Source organism: Fusarium vanettenii (assembly GCF_000151355.1).
Source record: "Fusarium vanettenii 77-13-4 chromosome 3 genomic scaffold NECHAsca_54_chr3_4_0, whole genome shotgun sequence".
NCBI lineage: Eukaryota > Fungi > Ascomycota > Sordariomycetes > Hypocreales > Nectriaceae > Fusarium > Fusarium vanettenii.
In genome coordinates this window covers 100,319-117,490 of record NW_003315835.1, presented here as the reverse complement: position 1 = coordinate 117,490, position 17,172 = coordinate 100,319, and the positions used below count along the sequence as shown (strand labels likewise).

Here is a 17,172-nt window from a genome sequence, read left to right as displayed (position 1 = left end):
CGCTCAAAGATCAATGTCGAGTTTCACGAGAATTGAGGTTCATCATTGTCTTTCGTGTCTGTTCCCGTGTGGAGATTTGAGGGATTGAAGGGCAACTGTTGTGTTGTCCGTGTGTGTGTCCCGAAGAAATGGACAAGGAAGAAAGGGCATGAATAAAGTGACGTGACGTACAGCGAGAGGATGATGAGCATGTCGGCGGGTTTGAGGGATCCATGGCTTAATGGATTGGATCATGGTTGGAGTTCAACAAGCGGGTGATGCCGCAGAAGAAACAAGAAGTAGGCTAGTTGCAGATAAGGGGCAAAAGTTGTCATGACCGTTGCGGATTCAACTTAACCATCTTCATTAACACTCTATTTCTTCTTCTTTGCCATTACCAATTCAACTCGGCTTCTTCATCTTCTCTCATAACTGAGTCAACCACATCACGATCTCACTCTTCCCCCAGCACCGACCAAGCCATCAGATCAAGGACCAACAATTCCTCCCAGTCGTCGACCGACAAGCGGGGACCTTGGAGGATGATCCCTGCAGTGCTGGACGACGGCGCCGCCGCCAGGGGTTAACCAAAGAGAAGGGATCCCTACCCAGGAGGATTTTGTGAGTAGCACATGCACCACCACCACCACCCAGAGCACGGGTCATCAAAGCCCAGCCAGCTCACGGGCGCGTCATGGCTTGCAGTGCCTGTGTGTCTGCTGCTGCCCATTAAGGCGTAGATGGCTTCGAGTTTCTGCTCGAGAGGTTGTACAACGGGAAAAGGCGTTGTTTCACCACCATTTCCAAAGATAGAATATCTCTCTCTCCAAACTTCTTCTTCCCCCTGTTCAGCAATTCAATGCACAACTCGTCATGTCGTGTTCGGGTATCTCCCCCCCCTCCATTGACACTCTGCAATCAAGGCAACGAAAAGAAACTGCAAAAGAAACGAAGGATTTTATTCCCCAATACCAAAATGATCAATCTGGTTGTTGTCAAACGAACGGAAAATGTTCCACTGTCCACGAACCCCCGGCTCCAATGTCCCAATTCCTCCATGTTCCTCCGGGATTTGGCTCCATTGTCGTGTCCCCCAGTACGGATACCTCTCAGTCATTATTTTGTAATGAAAGCCTCCCAAGCCCAAAAAAAAAGCCCCGAACGCCCATCCCCAGCCGCACGTTTTCTCTCTTCTCGTTTCTCGTACTTGCGCGCTTTTCACAGTCCCTCAGATCTCTCTTTTTTTTTTTTACTCATGCTGGAACACGCTCTGTAACAGACAACTCTCACCTGAAACGCGCGACAATCAATCAGCAAGCATGCTTCTTGTCTCTTGTGAGTGTGTAAAAAACAACAACGGTCTGCGCCGCGCCGCCGAGCGTTTCGAAACGGTTTCCCGCCAATCAGAGACGTGTGCCTGTAAGACGACCTTGTCCAGGGGGGGCGTGAGAGGGGGGGGGGGGAGGAAGATGGAGATGGGGGCGGAAAAAGGAGACCCCTTCTTTTTTTGGTGTCTCCATCTCTCATGATCCCATGTGTATGTACATGGGGTCTTGTTAAGAGAGATTTCAACTTTTGATGCGAAAAGAAGCGTTGGTCGTTGCGTCTACGTTGCTTTTCCTTTCTCTCCCTCTGCATGTCGACCGTTGAGGAAAAAAAAGGCGCAAGCATGGTTCAGATCTGCCGGATCAACCCAACCCATCCATGATGATGACCATCACCCCTCGCGATGTGCCCCTGGATCCCTGGCTAGGGCCCTAATGTGTGCTTGTCAACAGGCTGCATCGTCATCATCGTGTCTGCAGCTCGCAACTCTACTTATTGGACATCCATCGTGTCGTACGTACGTACCTCTTGCTGTGCACAGCCTTGACGCCTCTTCCTTCGACCCGGGTCTTGGGTAAGCTACAGGCGTCTAGTAAACCCAGTCCAGCTCAGCTTATGATATGAGAATATTGGATCCCTCTCAACAAAACCCGCCCTTGACACAGACCTTTTCTCGGATCTTGTGTCGTCGACTGGACTGGCCGGCCCCTGGATCGACGCTGTCATCATCGTCATCATCGCTTGTCTATCTGAGCTTTTGTCTCCCCCACCCGAGCAACGAACGACAAGGCAAGCGAAGGGAGAGCCCTTACAAATCCAGTTAAACGCGGAAAGAGACAGTGGGGTGTATATTATCTCACTTCTCTTTCTACCCGTTGTAAAAGCATAATTTAATGAAACCTTGTCCCTCTTGCTGGCTTAGTGCGTCCCAGCACATCGTAAGCTTTCACTGGCGCGGCGCCTGTGGAAATTGGAACAACAACAAACAACAACACAAGCAAGGCTCCAGCTCATATGACTTCTCTTGACATAACTTCCAGGTCGGTTAGCAAGCTCCCTCTGTGATGGATGCCGAAGCCCCAGCACCAACAGGCTGGAGTCACACACGGGAAGGGAAAAGAGGAGGAGAGCCATGTGTTCGAGAAGCGAACAGGGCGCACGGGGATTCCTAGTCTTGCATCATTTCGCGTATCACGGGGTCCCCTTGTTTAAATGGATCCATCCAGTTGCCCACCATGTTCGCCCCCTTTCAACGGGCATCAAATGCAAGCGAACAACAGCCCATAGCGTTTCCCTTCCCGCGTTGCTTTTAAGATGACGATGTAGCATTCCGTTGTCCTTCTGTCTCCAACCTTGTCGTCTTATCCTTTCGCTTGTCTTCTTGTCTGTTGGTTACCCGTTAACCCCTTGATCCTTGTGGCACCCTGATTTGCCCGTACCCTTTTTCGTGCTAGTCAGGGACACACAGAGGATATCGTGACACGGACCAGGAGTCTGGGTGCGAGTTGTTTTCTGATTCGGGTATAGCGGCCGAGAAGGTCTTGGGCTCTGATCATGAATCAATTGGCTGCGCAGTGAAGCCACTAGGATGTTGAATCATGGTGGACAAAAAGCAAGCTGCCCTTTAGTAACCACATGCCATATAAAGTGTACCTGTATTTTTCTCAATAGCCCGCGCAAGATGAAGCTTCATGGGGTACATGCATGCACTACCTCTGCACATTTCCGTATCTCGGTGCTTTTTAACGGAGCATCATTCATATAATCTTATTAAACATGCATATTCCTATATCAATCCATCTTCGTATTTAACTCGCAGATCACATGCGGTCAAAGCATGCCCTCGGTTCGCTATCTTTTCACAGTGTCCGTCATATTAATTAATGTTTCTGTTTTTAAACATAAAAAAATCCATCAATGACTGACTGTCTTGTCTCTGATAATGTCACCCGTCCTAGTCTTCCCGCTCTTCCCGTGTCTTCGTGCCTCAGCCCGGTTCCCTCTCCTTGGGACCTGATGACGAACAGAGTAAATTTCGACGTCAGTGTTTCACACAAAGCTTTTTACAATATTTGCCACACACCCTCTCTTTCACTTTTCTTGGCTCAGCTGACGATCGTCGACGCCGAAGAGCGGCACAGGCAAAAACAAGGAACAAGAGACCTTGCTGCAGAAAGATCAGAACGTTTCTGCCCGAGAATGGGCTATAGTCCGAGGAAACATAAGACTGCCAAAACGAAATGCCCATTAAACCGAATCCCTGCTTGAACTCTGTCTCTCGTCATTCCCATTTCCTGTTTTTCCTAAGGGTCCGAATAATAGCATGCACTTATAGGTTACATGCTGCAAGGCACCGAGTTACACTCGAAGAAACTTGTCTACCGATTGCAACTCCAACTAATTTGTGTGGTCGACAGACACAACACCACCACCAACAATCCCAAAATATCCCCTCCCGAGACATTTCATTTTTTATCCCCCGATGCACGTCAGGTTTCTTCTTGGTCCCAACAGCTCGTTTCTCTATCACATCCAATCCAACATGTTTAAACAGCCCACCACACACTCCTCCAACTTCACTTGAAACCCGCATTCAAAACCCCCGGCCCCCCGACCCCGACCCGTTGTTAAACCCCCGGCACCTCCGTGTTTCTTCACTCCCCCCGGACCCTTGCATCTTCTGCATCTTTCCTTGCGACAACCAACAGACATGATCCACAGGCACGGGCTCGACATGTTCTCGGCCGAGCACTGCCACGCCCTAAACGTCACGGACGGTTCCTGAACTCTACTCTGCCAGTAGTCTCGATCTTTCGTTTCTCTTAGACTGATTAACTACTTGCTTGTTCTGTCTTTAGTTCGTTGTACACTTTCTACCTCGTACCCGTCCGTGCTCTGCCCCCCGGCACCTTTCCGCAGAGTACATTGCACCAAAACCAAGCCAAACCCACAGTCGGCCAACTCAAAGGCCACCAGAACGCCTGAGTGTCTCCTCCGTCTCCCTCGAGAGTTCCGAAGCTGATCGGGGTCTCCTCTTGATCCCGAACCTCCTCCTCCACTTGCTCGTGATCATCCCCAACTCCCCACTGGCGCCAGGCACTATACCGGCCATCATATCCCGAATCTAGACATGGTTGACGAGAAGAGAGGGATCAAGGCTTGTCATTCCGTGTCCGTCTTCCTGTCCATTACCCGATCAAACGCCCTCCCTATTTGCTGTCCTGGTTCCAAACATCCTTCTCTTCCGAGACCAACACCAAAGATCCATCTTGGAGCATATCTGCCCATGTCAAAGGCTACCTGTTTCGCCACCTTGCTCCGAGCCTTACGCACTCGTGCTAAAGTAGTAATTCTCCCACAGATACTCGTAGTCCTCGAGGATCCCTCCAATGAACGACGGCATCCTCTTGCTGACTCCTCCTACGACCCCCTTGGTGATGTTCTCGTAGCAGGCGCCCCTCATCGCCCACCATCCCATCGCCCAGCCTCTCTTGTTCCACTCTTCCCGCTCCAGGGACGTTGTCCGTAGCCCGCGCTCCCGGAGCTGCCGCGCTGCATACTCGACGGCAAAGCCAATTAGCCAAGGCGCCCAGGCCTTCTTGCTGCCCCCTCGTCTGCTGTTGTGCGCCATGGCTGCAGCGTATATGAGCGGTGACAGGATCTGCAGGATCTCGGCGCCGTGGCTGCTCCCCTGGAGCTTGTTGAGCAGCTTGGTGGCCGGCTTGATGTCGTCGGCCGTCAGCACGCGTCCCAGCAGATACGAGCTGATATCCCCGGCATCTGGCAGAGACGGCAGGCTCATGCCCGTCCGGGGCATGGCCCACTCACGCTCGTGCGGCGGTTTCATGTGTGTCGATTCAGAGTCGGAGCCATTCGCCGACACATCGTCCATCAGCTCACTCTCGCTGCGATAGGCCAGCTCTTCCTCCTCAGCCGCGGCTGTCGCATTCTCGGGGATGGGCTCCCGTTCAGGCAGCACCGGTGTCACCAGCGGCCGCGACCGCGTGATGCGCAGGAGCAGGAGGCGGCACAGCGCCTTGAGTGCTTCAAGTATTACAACCACCTTCCACCGCGACCGCTCCCCGCCCCGCCGCTTGGCTGTCATCTCCCACAGCATCTCGGTGTAAATGATCATCTGCAGGAACATTGCTATCCTGCGGTACGCGCTGCTCCGCTGGGTCCAGTGTCGCGTGTATCGAGCATGCGCCGACGGCATAGACGCCATGGGCAAGCGCGCAATGGCTTTCTGGAGGAGGGAGTCATGGTAGAGGGAGAGGAGCTGAACGCCCGAGTGGATCGACTCGGATGCTATCTCGGCATCGCGGAAACGGCCTGGAACATGTCAGAAGGAGTTCCTTGCAGGTACATGTACAAAACATGAGTGAACTCACCTGGTATGATGTATGTTAAACTCCGCAGGGCGCTCTCGATCTGCGATACCTGGCCGGCGTTCTTTGTGATAAATTCGTCATACATAGAGAGCCATTGCGGAGGTAATGAGAGGATGCGACCGAGGGATGGTCGCGACGAAGACGAAGCTGTAGAATAAAAGGAATATGAAGGTAATGAGGTTGAATTAGAAGCAGAAGATGGCGCTGGGCGCGTCGATGAGGAATTCAGGTCCCCCATCTCGACGTCAGCCGCGTGACGAAAGGAGATCAATTAAAAAGGAGAGGCGCGCGCTATGGATGTGCAGGCGTCGGTCGGTCGGTCGGATCGGGTGATGCTTCAGTCGACGGCCATGACGCGAAGTCTATCGTCAAGGGATTATTCGTCGGAGATGGCGCAGATGACAAGCGACAAGCGCGATGGGATGATGAAGGTGGTGATAATCTGGGGATGGAGTTGAACAGGTTGAATTGAATCGAGGTCCCCAGCTTCCGCCCGCCGAATCCCGAGGCACGTCACCTCTCGCGCCCAGAATGTGGAGGGAGGGAGGCGGAGGTGGCGCGTGCCTGAGGCCGTTGACCTCGGCCTCGGCATCCGAACCGACTACCCTAGACTTGCACATGAAAAAGGGGATTAACGCATGAATTGGCTTGATGTTTTATGCGTTTTTCATGTCAAGGCATGATGTTGCTTGGATACGTTCTTTATGGTAAGATCTATCTATAGATATTTTTAGATTTCTATAATAATTGTGGTATAGTGTGAATTTACTGACTGCATTGACCGTTCGTTCATGTTGGGAAGAAAGATATTCACATCTGTGATTCTATCACGAACGAAAATTAGGACAACTTGAACTCAACAACAATGTGAAACTGAGTTAACCTAAACTATATACGAACCCAGTGGCATCAACTACAAGATGTCATTGCTTCCCAGTTCAGAACTTCATTCACAAGTCAATCCCTCCTACTGACTCAACGTCCTCTCCTCTGCAACATACGACCAATACCTCCCAGCAGAAAACTTTCTCAGACGCTTCCCCCAAACAATCATGCAAAGGAAAGTGCCAGTGACAAAGAGCGAAATCATGGAAACAGAGATGAAGCAGTTCTGAAGCCCCAGACTGTCGATCCACGGGTTGATGGCATATCCAAACGCAAAGCCCAGCGTGTTCCTGATGAGAATGACGGCGATCAGAGACTCGCCTGCAATCTCCTTGAAGCAGTCGACTGTGTATGCCAGCGCGATGGCACCTCCGCAGACGACGCCGAATGTGGTGAAGCCGATACCAAAGATTAATCCCATAAAGTGAAGGTCATGGCTTGCTCCGACTCCCCACATGATGAGTCCTCCAGTAGACATGAGCGCAGAAAGAGGAAGAGCCCATAGTCGATGTTCAGGTTCACGAATACCCTTGTTGCGACGCGCCAAGCGGAGAGCAATCTTGTCTGCGAACCAGCCAGACCACAGAGAGGCGAAGGAACTGGCGACTAGAGGGGAGAGGTATGCAGTTCCAACCATGGCTGGAGCAAAGTTGTACGGCTCTCCGCCCAAGATGGACGACATTGTGCCGTTGATGACCATGTACCATGCCAAGTTAGCGCCGTATAGGAGACCGGCCCAGGTGATGTTTGGAAACCAGTACAGGATCTTGAAGGTGCGCCACACTTTCATGAGAGCCTGCTTGGGTGTTGGACGACCGGGAAGGAGAAGAACAAGCTTCAACTTTTGGACATGAGTTCTTGGAGGTGGGAAAGAAACCTCTTCCTGCGTTGTCTCTGCCATCCCGGTCTTTTCGTCCACCGCAACAGCATCGGTTTCGGTCGTGTTTCTGAAGTAGATGGTCTCCTCCATAAAGAAGAAGAGAATCGTGGAACAAAAGAGAACCCAGATGGCGGCAAAGTACATGACCCAGTGCCAGCCAGCACCATCGAGGATGAAACCAGCCAGGAAAGGGGCGATAAAGTTAGACCCGAACAGCATGAGGGCGTAAATGGCCATGTAGCTTCCACGCTCATGAGCAAAGAAGAGATCAGGAACTGATAGCTCAGGGAGCGACTCGATTGGAGCGGCAATGAAGCCGAGGATGATACGGTGGGCGTACCATTGCGATGGCCCATGGGAGAAGGGTGTCCAAAGAACAGGTGGGATGCAGAGGACGATGGAGACGAGGTAGACACCCCTCCGACCATACGTCGTAGCAAGAGGTTGCCAGAACAAATTACCCCAACCAAGAAACAAAAACATGAGGCCAGTTCCAAGGTTAAGCTGACTGACAGTGAGAGCCTGTGCCTCAGCAATCTGTGTCAAGACAGAGTAGTGAACGGTGGTGCAGATACCAACACCCAAGACGTAGAGGTATGTCATGGAGATGGCAACCAGCTTGCGTCTTCTCGACCAGTTCAGGGGGTCTTCAGGGTCTGAGCTTGGCTGAGGTTGAAGAACGACCTCGCCGCGATGGCCGAGGTCGTTGCCGTGGTGGGATTCATCCCAGAGCAAGATGGTACCGGGGACATCGTCTGGATGTGACATGATTGAGGTAAAGACAAGAATGTGATTGATGAGGATGAGAGATCGACAGAGGGGGGAAAGCCGAGTTGATATAGACTTTGCCAATTGATATAAGTCGGCAGACATGAATCGCTCAACAACATGGATGTCGGCGTTCCGACGATATCTCTACCCCGCATACCAACTTATCTCCTACTAAAGCAACACTACAATCTCTCCTTTCTTCTAGTGTAGCCGCGATTGAAGTCCTCCTGATCAAAAACGCGGCAATCCTCATGATTGGAGCAAGTGTCCAATCCTTCAAGGTTGGCGATGCGAACTCGCTTAGATGATCCGCGCGCCCTCTTGATAAGCCCCCCCCCCCCCCCCCCCCCGCACAGCACCGTCTGCCAAGCCACCCTGGTCCCCGGATTCCCTCATCCGGAAACAAGCTTGATGGGAGAAGGGAGATTTATCATCACTTGGGCTGATGGTTGTGCCTGGCGCAATTAGTTCTGATTCGTCCCACACACCTGGGTCCCCGCTCTAGATAGTGTGTGGCAGACAGCCATCGTCCATGTTATAAATCATTGTTATGCTGTGCTCATTTACAAGATACTCACTCGTCCCTTCTTTTTCATCACACCACAGAAAGTTAATCCCAAGATGCCCCTGCAAATCATCCAACCTGTTCCTACACCTTCGGGTTCGGCGCAGTATTCAGCCCTTCGAGATTCCATCCTCGACGAGTTTGCTGCCTCTGTTCCTCAAGACCTCTTCTTGTCCAAATCCATCTTTGAGAATCCTCCCAAAAATGTCACGGCTATACCTAAAGAATGCGGTTTGCTATCTCCTCAAGAGATAGAAATCACAGAGGCATATGATGCTGTTGGTCTTGCTGATGCTATTGCTTCCAAGAAGCTCACGGCTGTGGCTGTTGCAACTGCTTTTGCTAAAAGAGCCATCATCGCTCATCAACTTACAAGTTGTCTCTCTGAGTGGTTCATGAGCGATGCGATTGAGCAAGCCAAGTCTCTCGACGCCCACCTTGAAAAGACCGGTCAGACAGTTGGTCCATTACATGGTGTCCCCATCAGTCTCAAGGAGCACATCCCCTTGGCTGGTCATTGGAGTAGCGTCGGCTACCTCGATACCAGACGCAAGGATGGAAATGACGCTCTCATGGTTGCCATCCTTCGCAAGGCTGGTGCTGTCTTCTACTGCAAGACAAACCAGCCTCAAGCTATCATGCATCTGGAGAGCACATCACCTCGTGGTCGTGTGCTCAACCCTCACAACATCAAACTCTCCGCCGGTGGTTCTACAGGTGGTGAAGCCGCCCTGGTTGCCCTCCGAGGTTCAGTCCTAGGTGTTGGAACCGATATTGGCGGTAGCATCCGAGGGCCTGCTGGCTTCTGCGGCATCTACGGCTTCAAGCCAACATCTTATACACTGCCCATGAAGGACTTTCTCCCCGGAGGTTTCGGCGCAGAGCTCAATGTCCTGTGTTCTACAGGTCCAATGTGCTCTTCACTTCGAGACATGGACTTGCTCATGTCAACCATCATATCTGCAAAGCCTTGGATAGGAGATCCTCGCGTTATCCCCATCCCCTGGACAGGACTCAAGACACCACAGAGTCCATCCAAATCTCCCCTAAAAATCGGCTTCATGATGGACGATGGAGACATCATCCCGCAACCCCCAGTAACCAGGGCTCTCGAATGGGCTCGATCAAAACTCCAAAACTCCCCCGACTTCACCTTCAAACCCTTCAAGCCATACAAGACCGCCGAGGCAATGAAGTACATTCGTCTCGCCTACTGGCCTGACGGAGGCAAGACGGTCAAAGCGCACCTAGCAGTCAACGACGAGCCCATGTTCCCCTTGACAAAGCACATTACCCAAGACGCAGAGGGCCCTGAGCTGTGCGCCAGCGATGTTCTCAAGCAGCGCCTTATCCGTGATGACTTCCGCTGCGAATTTTCCCTGAACTGGGAAGAGCAAGACGTTGACATTGTCATATGTCCTGTCTTTGTCGGTCCAGCATGTACCCATGAGACTGCCTTTTACTGGAACTACACAGCCCTGTGGAACTATGTCGACTATCCCGGTGTCGTCGTACCCACGCCGATCAAGGCGCTGGCAAAGGGACAGGAGACATATTCTTCATCAACACCGCTGAGTGAGAACTGCAAGCATGTTAGGCAACTCTGGGAGGAGGGAGACTTTGAGGGTGCGCCCGTCAACCTGCAGATTGTGGCGAGGAAGTATCACGACAATGACTTGTTTGCTGCCCTGGATCAGTTGAAGGATGTTTTGGAGTTGAAGTAGTTGATAATTATCTCGCCGATGAATTAAATGTCTTGACGAATAGCTCGAGTCTCTTTGGACTATCTATTCCATCCTTATACTCAGGCATATTCGGCGTGTATATCCATCAGGCAAGTCAGTCTGCCATGGCCGCTCGTTCAGCTCACACCATAGAAAGACTCCATATCATCCTAGGCATCGCGTCATTTCAAGTCTATTTATATCATCCCTTCACTCCCGCTCATATATCATTTTCAGTCCCATGTAAACCCCCGTTCATAGATCATACCTTTGTCTATGAGTATAACAAAAAAAGCTTTCCCAGGTTTGATTCTCAGGAGCAAAATGACATGTCGTGACATGGTGTTTTCGTATCTTGTCCATGCAAAAATGCTCAACATGTCTGATAACAAATGTGGCTGAGGGAATACAGGTGTAAAAACAGGACAAGAACGAAAAAAACACACAAGTGTCCGCATATCATGAGCAAACACTGATACCAAAATCATGGGGAGCCACCATCGTACCGTACCTAGTCTTTCGCTTCCAGATCATGTCCTCATACGTCTTCTTGCAGAAATCAAGATGCCTCGGTTGAAACAAACAGGTAGCATCTTAGCAAGGTCGTCAAACAGAAAAAGACCAACCATGTATGTGGTGCCCCCGGACTGTCGAGTTTTGGTTCGTGTCTCTCTGTATGCGACATTCCAACACGTCTATATTGCCTTTATCTCTTCCTCACCTCCGTTGCCCAACCATCGATGCCTTCGCCCCGGCCTCCTACTTCTAAGCCCTCGATCTTCAACCCCTTCATGCCAGGTGTATCTTCCAGCCACAGATGGCCTGCCATACCACCAGCATTCGCCCTCTTCTCTGGTACCAGCTCCAACATCGGGGTCAAAAAGTCCGAGATGCGCTTCGCCTCGTCCTCCTTGAAGTGGTACTTCTCGCGTAACACATCCGGTAGAGCCCAGTGCCGGAGCCTGTGAATGTTCCGCAGCTCACCCTTGCGGTTGAAGATTTCCTGGCTCCATTTGCCACTGAGGCATAGTGACTTGGGGAAGGGCCCGAGGAGCTCGATGATTTGGGCAATGTGATCGTCATCTTTGCCGTATTTGGTGCCCGACTGGGGGTCAAACAGATAGTCGCCCGTGATCAACTCAAAGACCTGACACACGCGTATGTTAGCTCATCATTCTTGCGCAACCAATAGTCATCCCATTCGGGTGAATCAGAAGTCTTGGTCATACCATCGCAGCCATACTCCAGACGTCAGTGCTGGCACCCCACTTGGCACCCAGGATAACCTCGGGTGACCGGTATTGCCTCGTTTGGATATCGTTGGTAAAGTGGTGGTTGACCCAGCAGGCGTTGCCCAGGTCTGCAATCTTGACGCTGATAACGTCAAAGGCGTGGGCATCCTCCGCTTTACGCTTCTCGCCGGTTGACGCTGATGGTGAGTTTGACTTGTCGAGAGAGATGCCAGAAACTTCACGGCTCAAGAGGTCGCTATATTAGAGTCAGCACCTGCCAAACTGATACTGAATCACGGCGCCATCACTTACGCAGACTTTTCTCGCTGTTTCTGGGCGTCATCGCCTGGTTTAGGAGATGATTCCTTTGATGTCTTGCCTGCTTAGAGCGTGTTAGCATGGTTGCACACAAACCTGTCACCTCGATTCATTGGAGCAAATATGTCTTACCTTCGTTCAAAACACCAGCAAGACTAGAGTGAGGATTCGGTGAGGGAAAGAGGTTGGTGTGGTTGAAGCTGGTGTTGAGGGGGGATGGCAGAGGTTGGCTGCCGGTGATGAGAGTTCTCCGGCGTCGGCGACCATTCCTGTTGTTCTCCTTGTCGCCAGCGTCGGGCTTGACGACGCGTTTGACGATCTGCTCGACATCGCCAATCTCGATGAGGACGTTTTCGGGCTTAAGGTCGGTGTGGATGATGCCGCATTCGCGATGGAGATAATCGAGACCAAGGAGAACCTGCTTTGTGATCTGCTTGACCAGAGGCATGGGGATTCCGCGGTGATTCCAACGCTTGATAAGGCCAAGCAGGTTCTCGCCGAGAACCTCAAACACCATGCATACATGGGTGCCATGTGGCCCCTTGTGCTCAAACGAATCAAGCAGACTCACGACGTGCTTGCGACCGGGATGGTCAGGCTTGGCCTGTACAATCTTATTGAGGAGCTTGATCTCGTCGATGGCGGTCTCGGTGTAATGGGCGGCGGAACGGACAACCTTGAGGGCGACATGCTTGCCGCTCGTGTTGTCGCGGGACAGCCAGACGGTTGAGAAATGACCCCATCCTAGCTTGCGAACAACAGTGTATTTTCCGTCCTTGAACTTCTCTCCGACCTGAACGGGATGGTATCCGCCCTTGCAGTAATCCTCAGAATCCTCCTCATCTGCAGTATTTTCGGCGGCGTCGTCGACCGACGAGGACGAGGGGGAGTGGGTCATGGCTGACAGTTGATGCGATCTAGAGTCGGAAAAGAGCTCAACGTTAGCGACTGCGATGTCCAAGGCGCAAGAGCGAGATGTGAAGATGGCAAGTCAAGATTGCGGCGGAGCCAATGCAGGCAGATCAAACAACCACGGTCGCAAGATTTGGCGGGAGCGGCGGCGGCGAAAGAGCTGGTGGTCATGGAGCGCGTGGTGGGGGACTTTTGCCGGATTGGGCTTGGGTGAGGTGAAATGGCGGGGAAGCATCAAAACATCATCCAAGGCCATAGCAACCCGTTGAGGCCTTGTTCGGAGACAATCCGGGATGAGGTGCAAGATGCGACAAACTCTGGGCTACCAGGAGTGTATAGAATATCAAGACCCGAGGCTGACGAGGGAGAGGGCAAAGTATGGGGGCGGCGATGGGGAGTGCAACCTTGTTTTGAGGAAGCTGTTCATGATGATGTCTTCATGGCGCAGCTTGCGCTCGCGACTGGCTTATAGATGTTGTTCTCTTCTTCCTCTGTTCGCTTCTCTTGCCCCTATGCTTGGGGAAAACACTCGCTTGGAATGATGAAATAGGGGAATTATAACAACAATCAGGTAGCGAAGCGCGGTTGACAAGCGGGCGAGCGGCGTGGCGGGTTATGGGCGGGGGATAAAGAAGGACGAGGGAGAAGAACAAGGATCAGGTCAAAATGACGATGGAGATGACAAAGACGGAGAGGATTGGACGACACTGCGCGCGGCACCTTGGAGAGCGGCTGCGCTGCGCTGTGCTGCGGTAGCGGCTGCGGATGCGAACAGGGAATATGCGAGTGAGATGGATAAAGAGAAAAGAAAAGAAAGCAAAGGCGAGGGCAGTGAACAATGGTGAGAAAGATTTGCAGGTTGACTGGTTGGGGCGTGCTCCTTGTCTCGAGTTTTGATTGCTTGCTTCTCTTCAACCTCTGACTGTCTCTGGATCTGCATCGCCTCTGGCTTCTGATTTTTGGCCATGGGCCATGGGATGGGATGGGATGGGGATGGCTGGCACGCGGCGCAACACGGAGCGTCCCGCCCGGCGAATAAAGGGTCCCTTGGATTCCTAGGCTCAAAGAGTCCAGCCCGCCACCGAGAAGCCGGCAAAGACAAGGGAGCAAGCAGCGGCATGGCAGAACGCAGAGTGACGGCACCGGTCAGTCAGGTGGTAACGGGCATGAGCACCACCACCTTGGCTATGCCAGACCATCACATTCGCATCCTGCACCATCGCCAACCACCAGACCCATGGGACATGCCTCGGGTGAGCTAGAGCCGGTCCAGGTAGACTACCTTGGAAGGGCAGCAAGCAAGTGACGGATACCCAAGCCCTGAATCAGGTACCCAGGGATCCAGTGATCGATGGATCGAGTGATTCAGGGTTGATGAATGCCCAAGACTTATGGGATCCGCCCTCCTATCAAGGCCCAAGCACACACAGTCCCAAGCTCCTGAATCCCAGCCATCGTTGGCGGGGGGAGCCAGTGGTTGAGTGAGCAGTGTCCACACTCGTTTCAACCTGCTTCGCTGCCCGCTGCCGTCTTCTGTAATGTGATGCAATACCGCGCCATGTGTCGCCGCTGACCGTCCTCGGACAAGCCGCTGGAATGGTGCTTGGCTAGAGGCCATTGGGCACTCACAGAGAAGCGCAAGGAAGCTGTCGCTCTGGTCTCATCTTCGTATTGGCGTCTGTGCTGTGCCTTGCCAGCACCGAGCCAAAATTAGTGCCCAGCAGGCACTTCTGCGACTCCGTCCTCGACCGGCGTAAAAGAGTGCAAAACACAAGAAATCGTGTAGGTGGGGGTGAGACAGCTTAGGTTGCGACCCCTCTGGCCTGACTGCTCCAGGGCAACCTTCGCAGAGGCGAGCGCAAACTGCTTAGATTCCAGGGAACGAGACCGCATATTTCGATGCCGTTGTCATGAGGAAACAATGTGTCGGGTAGTCAAGGCGATGCAGGCAAGTAAAAAGTGTAGAGGGTGACAACAACAAACAACAAGACGAGATGAAATAAATCTTTGTACATACCCAATCGCTGGGTGAGGACTTGCCCCTTCCATGGTGATGATGGGCTTCAGGCCGTCCTTCTTGCGCTTCTTGGCGGCAAGACTGCTGTTGGTGCTGGCATGTCCATTGGTTCCGGCCGAGGAAGGCGGTGGCTTCTGGGATTCGGGAGATTCTGTGCCGTTCATGATGGTGTTGTTGATGCTACCAGCGGGGGTGTAGAATGAAGGGTCAAAAGAGGAGGGAGAAATTCAGCACCAGTATCGCTATCGCCGCCGGTTCGCCAATGGATTTGGGCCGTCGCGAATGTTGCAGATGGTCTGGTCTGGTCTGTCGTAGCGCGAACTGCGACGAGATTCTTTCGGCGCTGAGAAATGGATGGATGTCGAGGTGGGGGTGAGGGGTGCTTGTAAGTGCTCGACTCGGTGGGCGGGCGTCTCAATGGCGTGGATTCGCAGCAATCGGGGTCCCAGCAGAATGGGAATCGGCCGAGTAATTGTTGATGAGGGTTTTCGGAAGATGATGGGAGATGGTCGACGGGAGAGAGGATGGTATCTGCGTGTTGGTGCGGCAGTGGCGCGGGATTGGTCGCGTCGCAAAAAGTCGAAACAAAGATATTGCGCAGTGGCGGCGCAACCTGGCTAAGATCAACGGGCAGAACGAATTGGCCGATTAGACTGGTTGGATCCAGTCTGATTGATCAGAATGGATTGCGCTGGGGCTCTGGGCGGGCCGCGAGAAGTGTAGGCGCTGTAGACGGATCTTGGGATGAGATTGAATGAGAAGAGGAAAAGTTGGGAGGAGGGGAGGGAGAAGAAATTTGGGTAAAGATGGATGAAGGCGGGAGACGGGAGGCGGGAACGGGAACGGCCTGAAGCGTTGGAAGGGGAGGAGCAAGGCCAGGGTCTGGGATGATCAAGCTGTACTGGACGAGGTAGGTATCTTGCAGCGCAACACAGCGCAGTCCAGCTGGGCCAACAGAACAACATGGCTTCTTTTACAAGTACCAATAGCAGGAACCCAATCGCCGGCTTCTGCGGCCCAAGGCCTGGTACCAGCTGAAGACTGGGGAGACATCTTCTTGTCAGACGGAGACGGAAGTAATCATTCAATTTTATACAGCTACATTGGAAATACCAATGCCAAGCTCGGTCGATATTGACGAGTACAGCAGACGGTTATAAGAGCCAGGAAGACTTGAATCATGGCGTCGCCGAGACATCCATCGCGATAAGCACGACGATGCATTGGTGCAGAACAACGGATGAAAGATGGATGCATACCTATTTCCATCCAATACGTGGACCTGAGATGTTCAACGCAAACAACACCATCACGAGCCAGAAAAGAAAACAAGCTTCTTCCTCGCAACTCAAAACCCTCTTCAAGAAAAAACTTGTTCACCCCCGTACCTGAACGATCTTCGGCCAGCGGCAGTTGGAGGTGATTCGGAGTAACGGCAGTCAAAGTGGTACACCCGCATCCGGCGCTTAGAGGTCGCACACGCGCGCAGACTCTAAGGGACTGACGCCATTTCTCCAACAGCTCACAGGTACATTGCTTACGCGGGGTACTTTCAAATCGGCCGGGCCGTTGGAGATGCGCTGTAGGGAGGTGCTGTAACTTTTCTGGTTTGGGGGGGCATATTTCTCAAAGTTAATTCTGATAAAGCTTGACGAATGGCTTTGATTCTTACCAGATCTCTTCTTCCTTATTGGGATCTCACATACTGCAGCGTCGATACGATCTTGGCCAATATCCTTTTCAATATTCCAAGCTTCACTCGTGGCATGGATGCCAATATTTCTGTGCAACCGCTGCAGCCCCCAAAATCTAGAGAGGTTGGGCTGACGTCACTACGTCCCTTGTCCAAGAAAAAAAAAAAAGGCCTCCTCCCAGGGGACCGGACCACACACCATGGAAGGAGTTCTCTCCGGCGACCCCGTCATCTACCCCTATCGTGAGAAAAATAGACTTCTTGGGTAACGGGCTTTACGAAACTGGCATAGCATTCCCGCTTGAAGTGGGTTTCTCGACGTAATGTCTCTTCCTTTGTCCTCCGATGCCTTGCAGGAAAACGAGGTTCGCAGTGCACCAGTACGACATGCCGAGCTGTAAACAATACCAGATTTCACCAAAGCTGCGTTGGAGAGACTGTTTAGAAGTGGTGCAACTGAAAAAGTGATGAGAGTTCCG

The 17,172-nt window shown here is 52.3% G+C and overlaps 5 protein-coding genes across 5 annotated transcripts; 1 reads left to right on the top strand and 4 right to left on the bottom strand.

The window, feature by feature from the left end:
• Positions 1 to 4,630: 4,630 nt before the first annotated feature.
• On the bottom strand, positions 4,631 to 5,781 carry NECHADRAFT_36934 (uncharacterized protein; the record flags this gene model as incomplete). The annotated part of the gene is made up of 2 exons (XM_003040959.1): positions 4,631 to 5,637; positions 5,697 to 5,781. The coding sequence occupies 2 exons, from the start codon at positions 5,779 to 5,781 to the stop codon at positions 4,631 to 4,633; spliced, it is 1,092 nt and encodes a 363-aa protein (XP_003041005.1).
• Positions 5,782 to 6,663: 882 nt separating this feature from the next.
• Positions 6,664 to 8,229, bottom strand: NECHADRAFT_78282 (uncharacterized protein; the record flags this gene model as incomplete). The annotated part of the gene is made up of 1 exon (XM_003040958.1): positions 6,664 to 8,229. One exon carries the CDS (start codon positions 8,227 to 8,229, stop codon positions 6,664 to 6,666), a length of 1,566 nt encoding a protein of 521 aa, XP_003041004.1.
• A 593-nt stretch (positions 8,230 to 8,822) lies between these two features.
• Positions 8,823 to 10,559, top strand: NECHADRAFT_59558 (uncharacterized protein). The gene has a single exon (XM_003040992.1). The coding sequence runs from the start codon at positions 8,854 to 8,856 to the stop codon at positions 10,519 to 10,521; it is 1,668 nt and encodes a 555-aa protein (XP_003041038.1). The 5' UTR covers positions 8,823 to 8,853; the 3' UTR covers positions 10,522 to 10,559.
• Positions 10,560 to 11,227: 668 nt separating this feature from the next.
• On the bottom strand, positions 11,228 to 12,969 carry NECHADRAFT_92214 (uncharacterized protein; the record flags this gene model as incomplete). The annotated part of the gene is made up of 4 exons (XM_003040957.1): positions 11,228 to 11,668; positions 11,751 to 12,009; positions 12,066 to 12,132; positions 12,204 to 12,969. 4 exons carry the CDS (start codon positions 12,967 to 12,969, stop codon positions 11,228 to 11,230), a joined length of 1,533 nt encoding a protein of 510 aa, XP_003041003.1.
• A 1,075-nt stretch (positions 12,970 to 14,044) lies between these two features.
• Positions 14,045 to 15,164, bottom strand: NECHADRAFT_78279 (uncharacterized protein; the record flags this gene model as incomplete). Its single annotated transcript, XM_003040956.1, has 3 exons — positions 14,045 to 14,241; positions 14,412 to 14,590; positions 15,001 to 15,164. 3 exons carry the CDS (start codon positions 15,162 to 15,164, stop codon positions 14,045 to 14,047), a joined length of 540 nt encoding a protein of 179 aa, XP_003041002.1.
• Between the last annotated feature and the right edge of the window lie 2,008 nt (positions 15,165 to 17,172).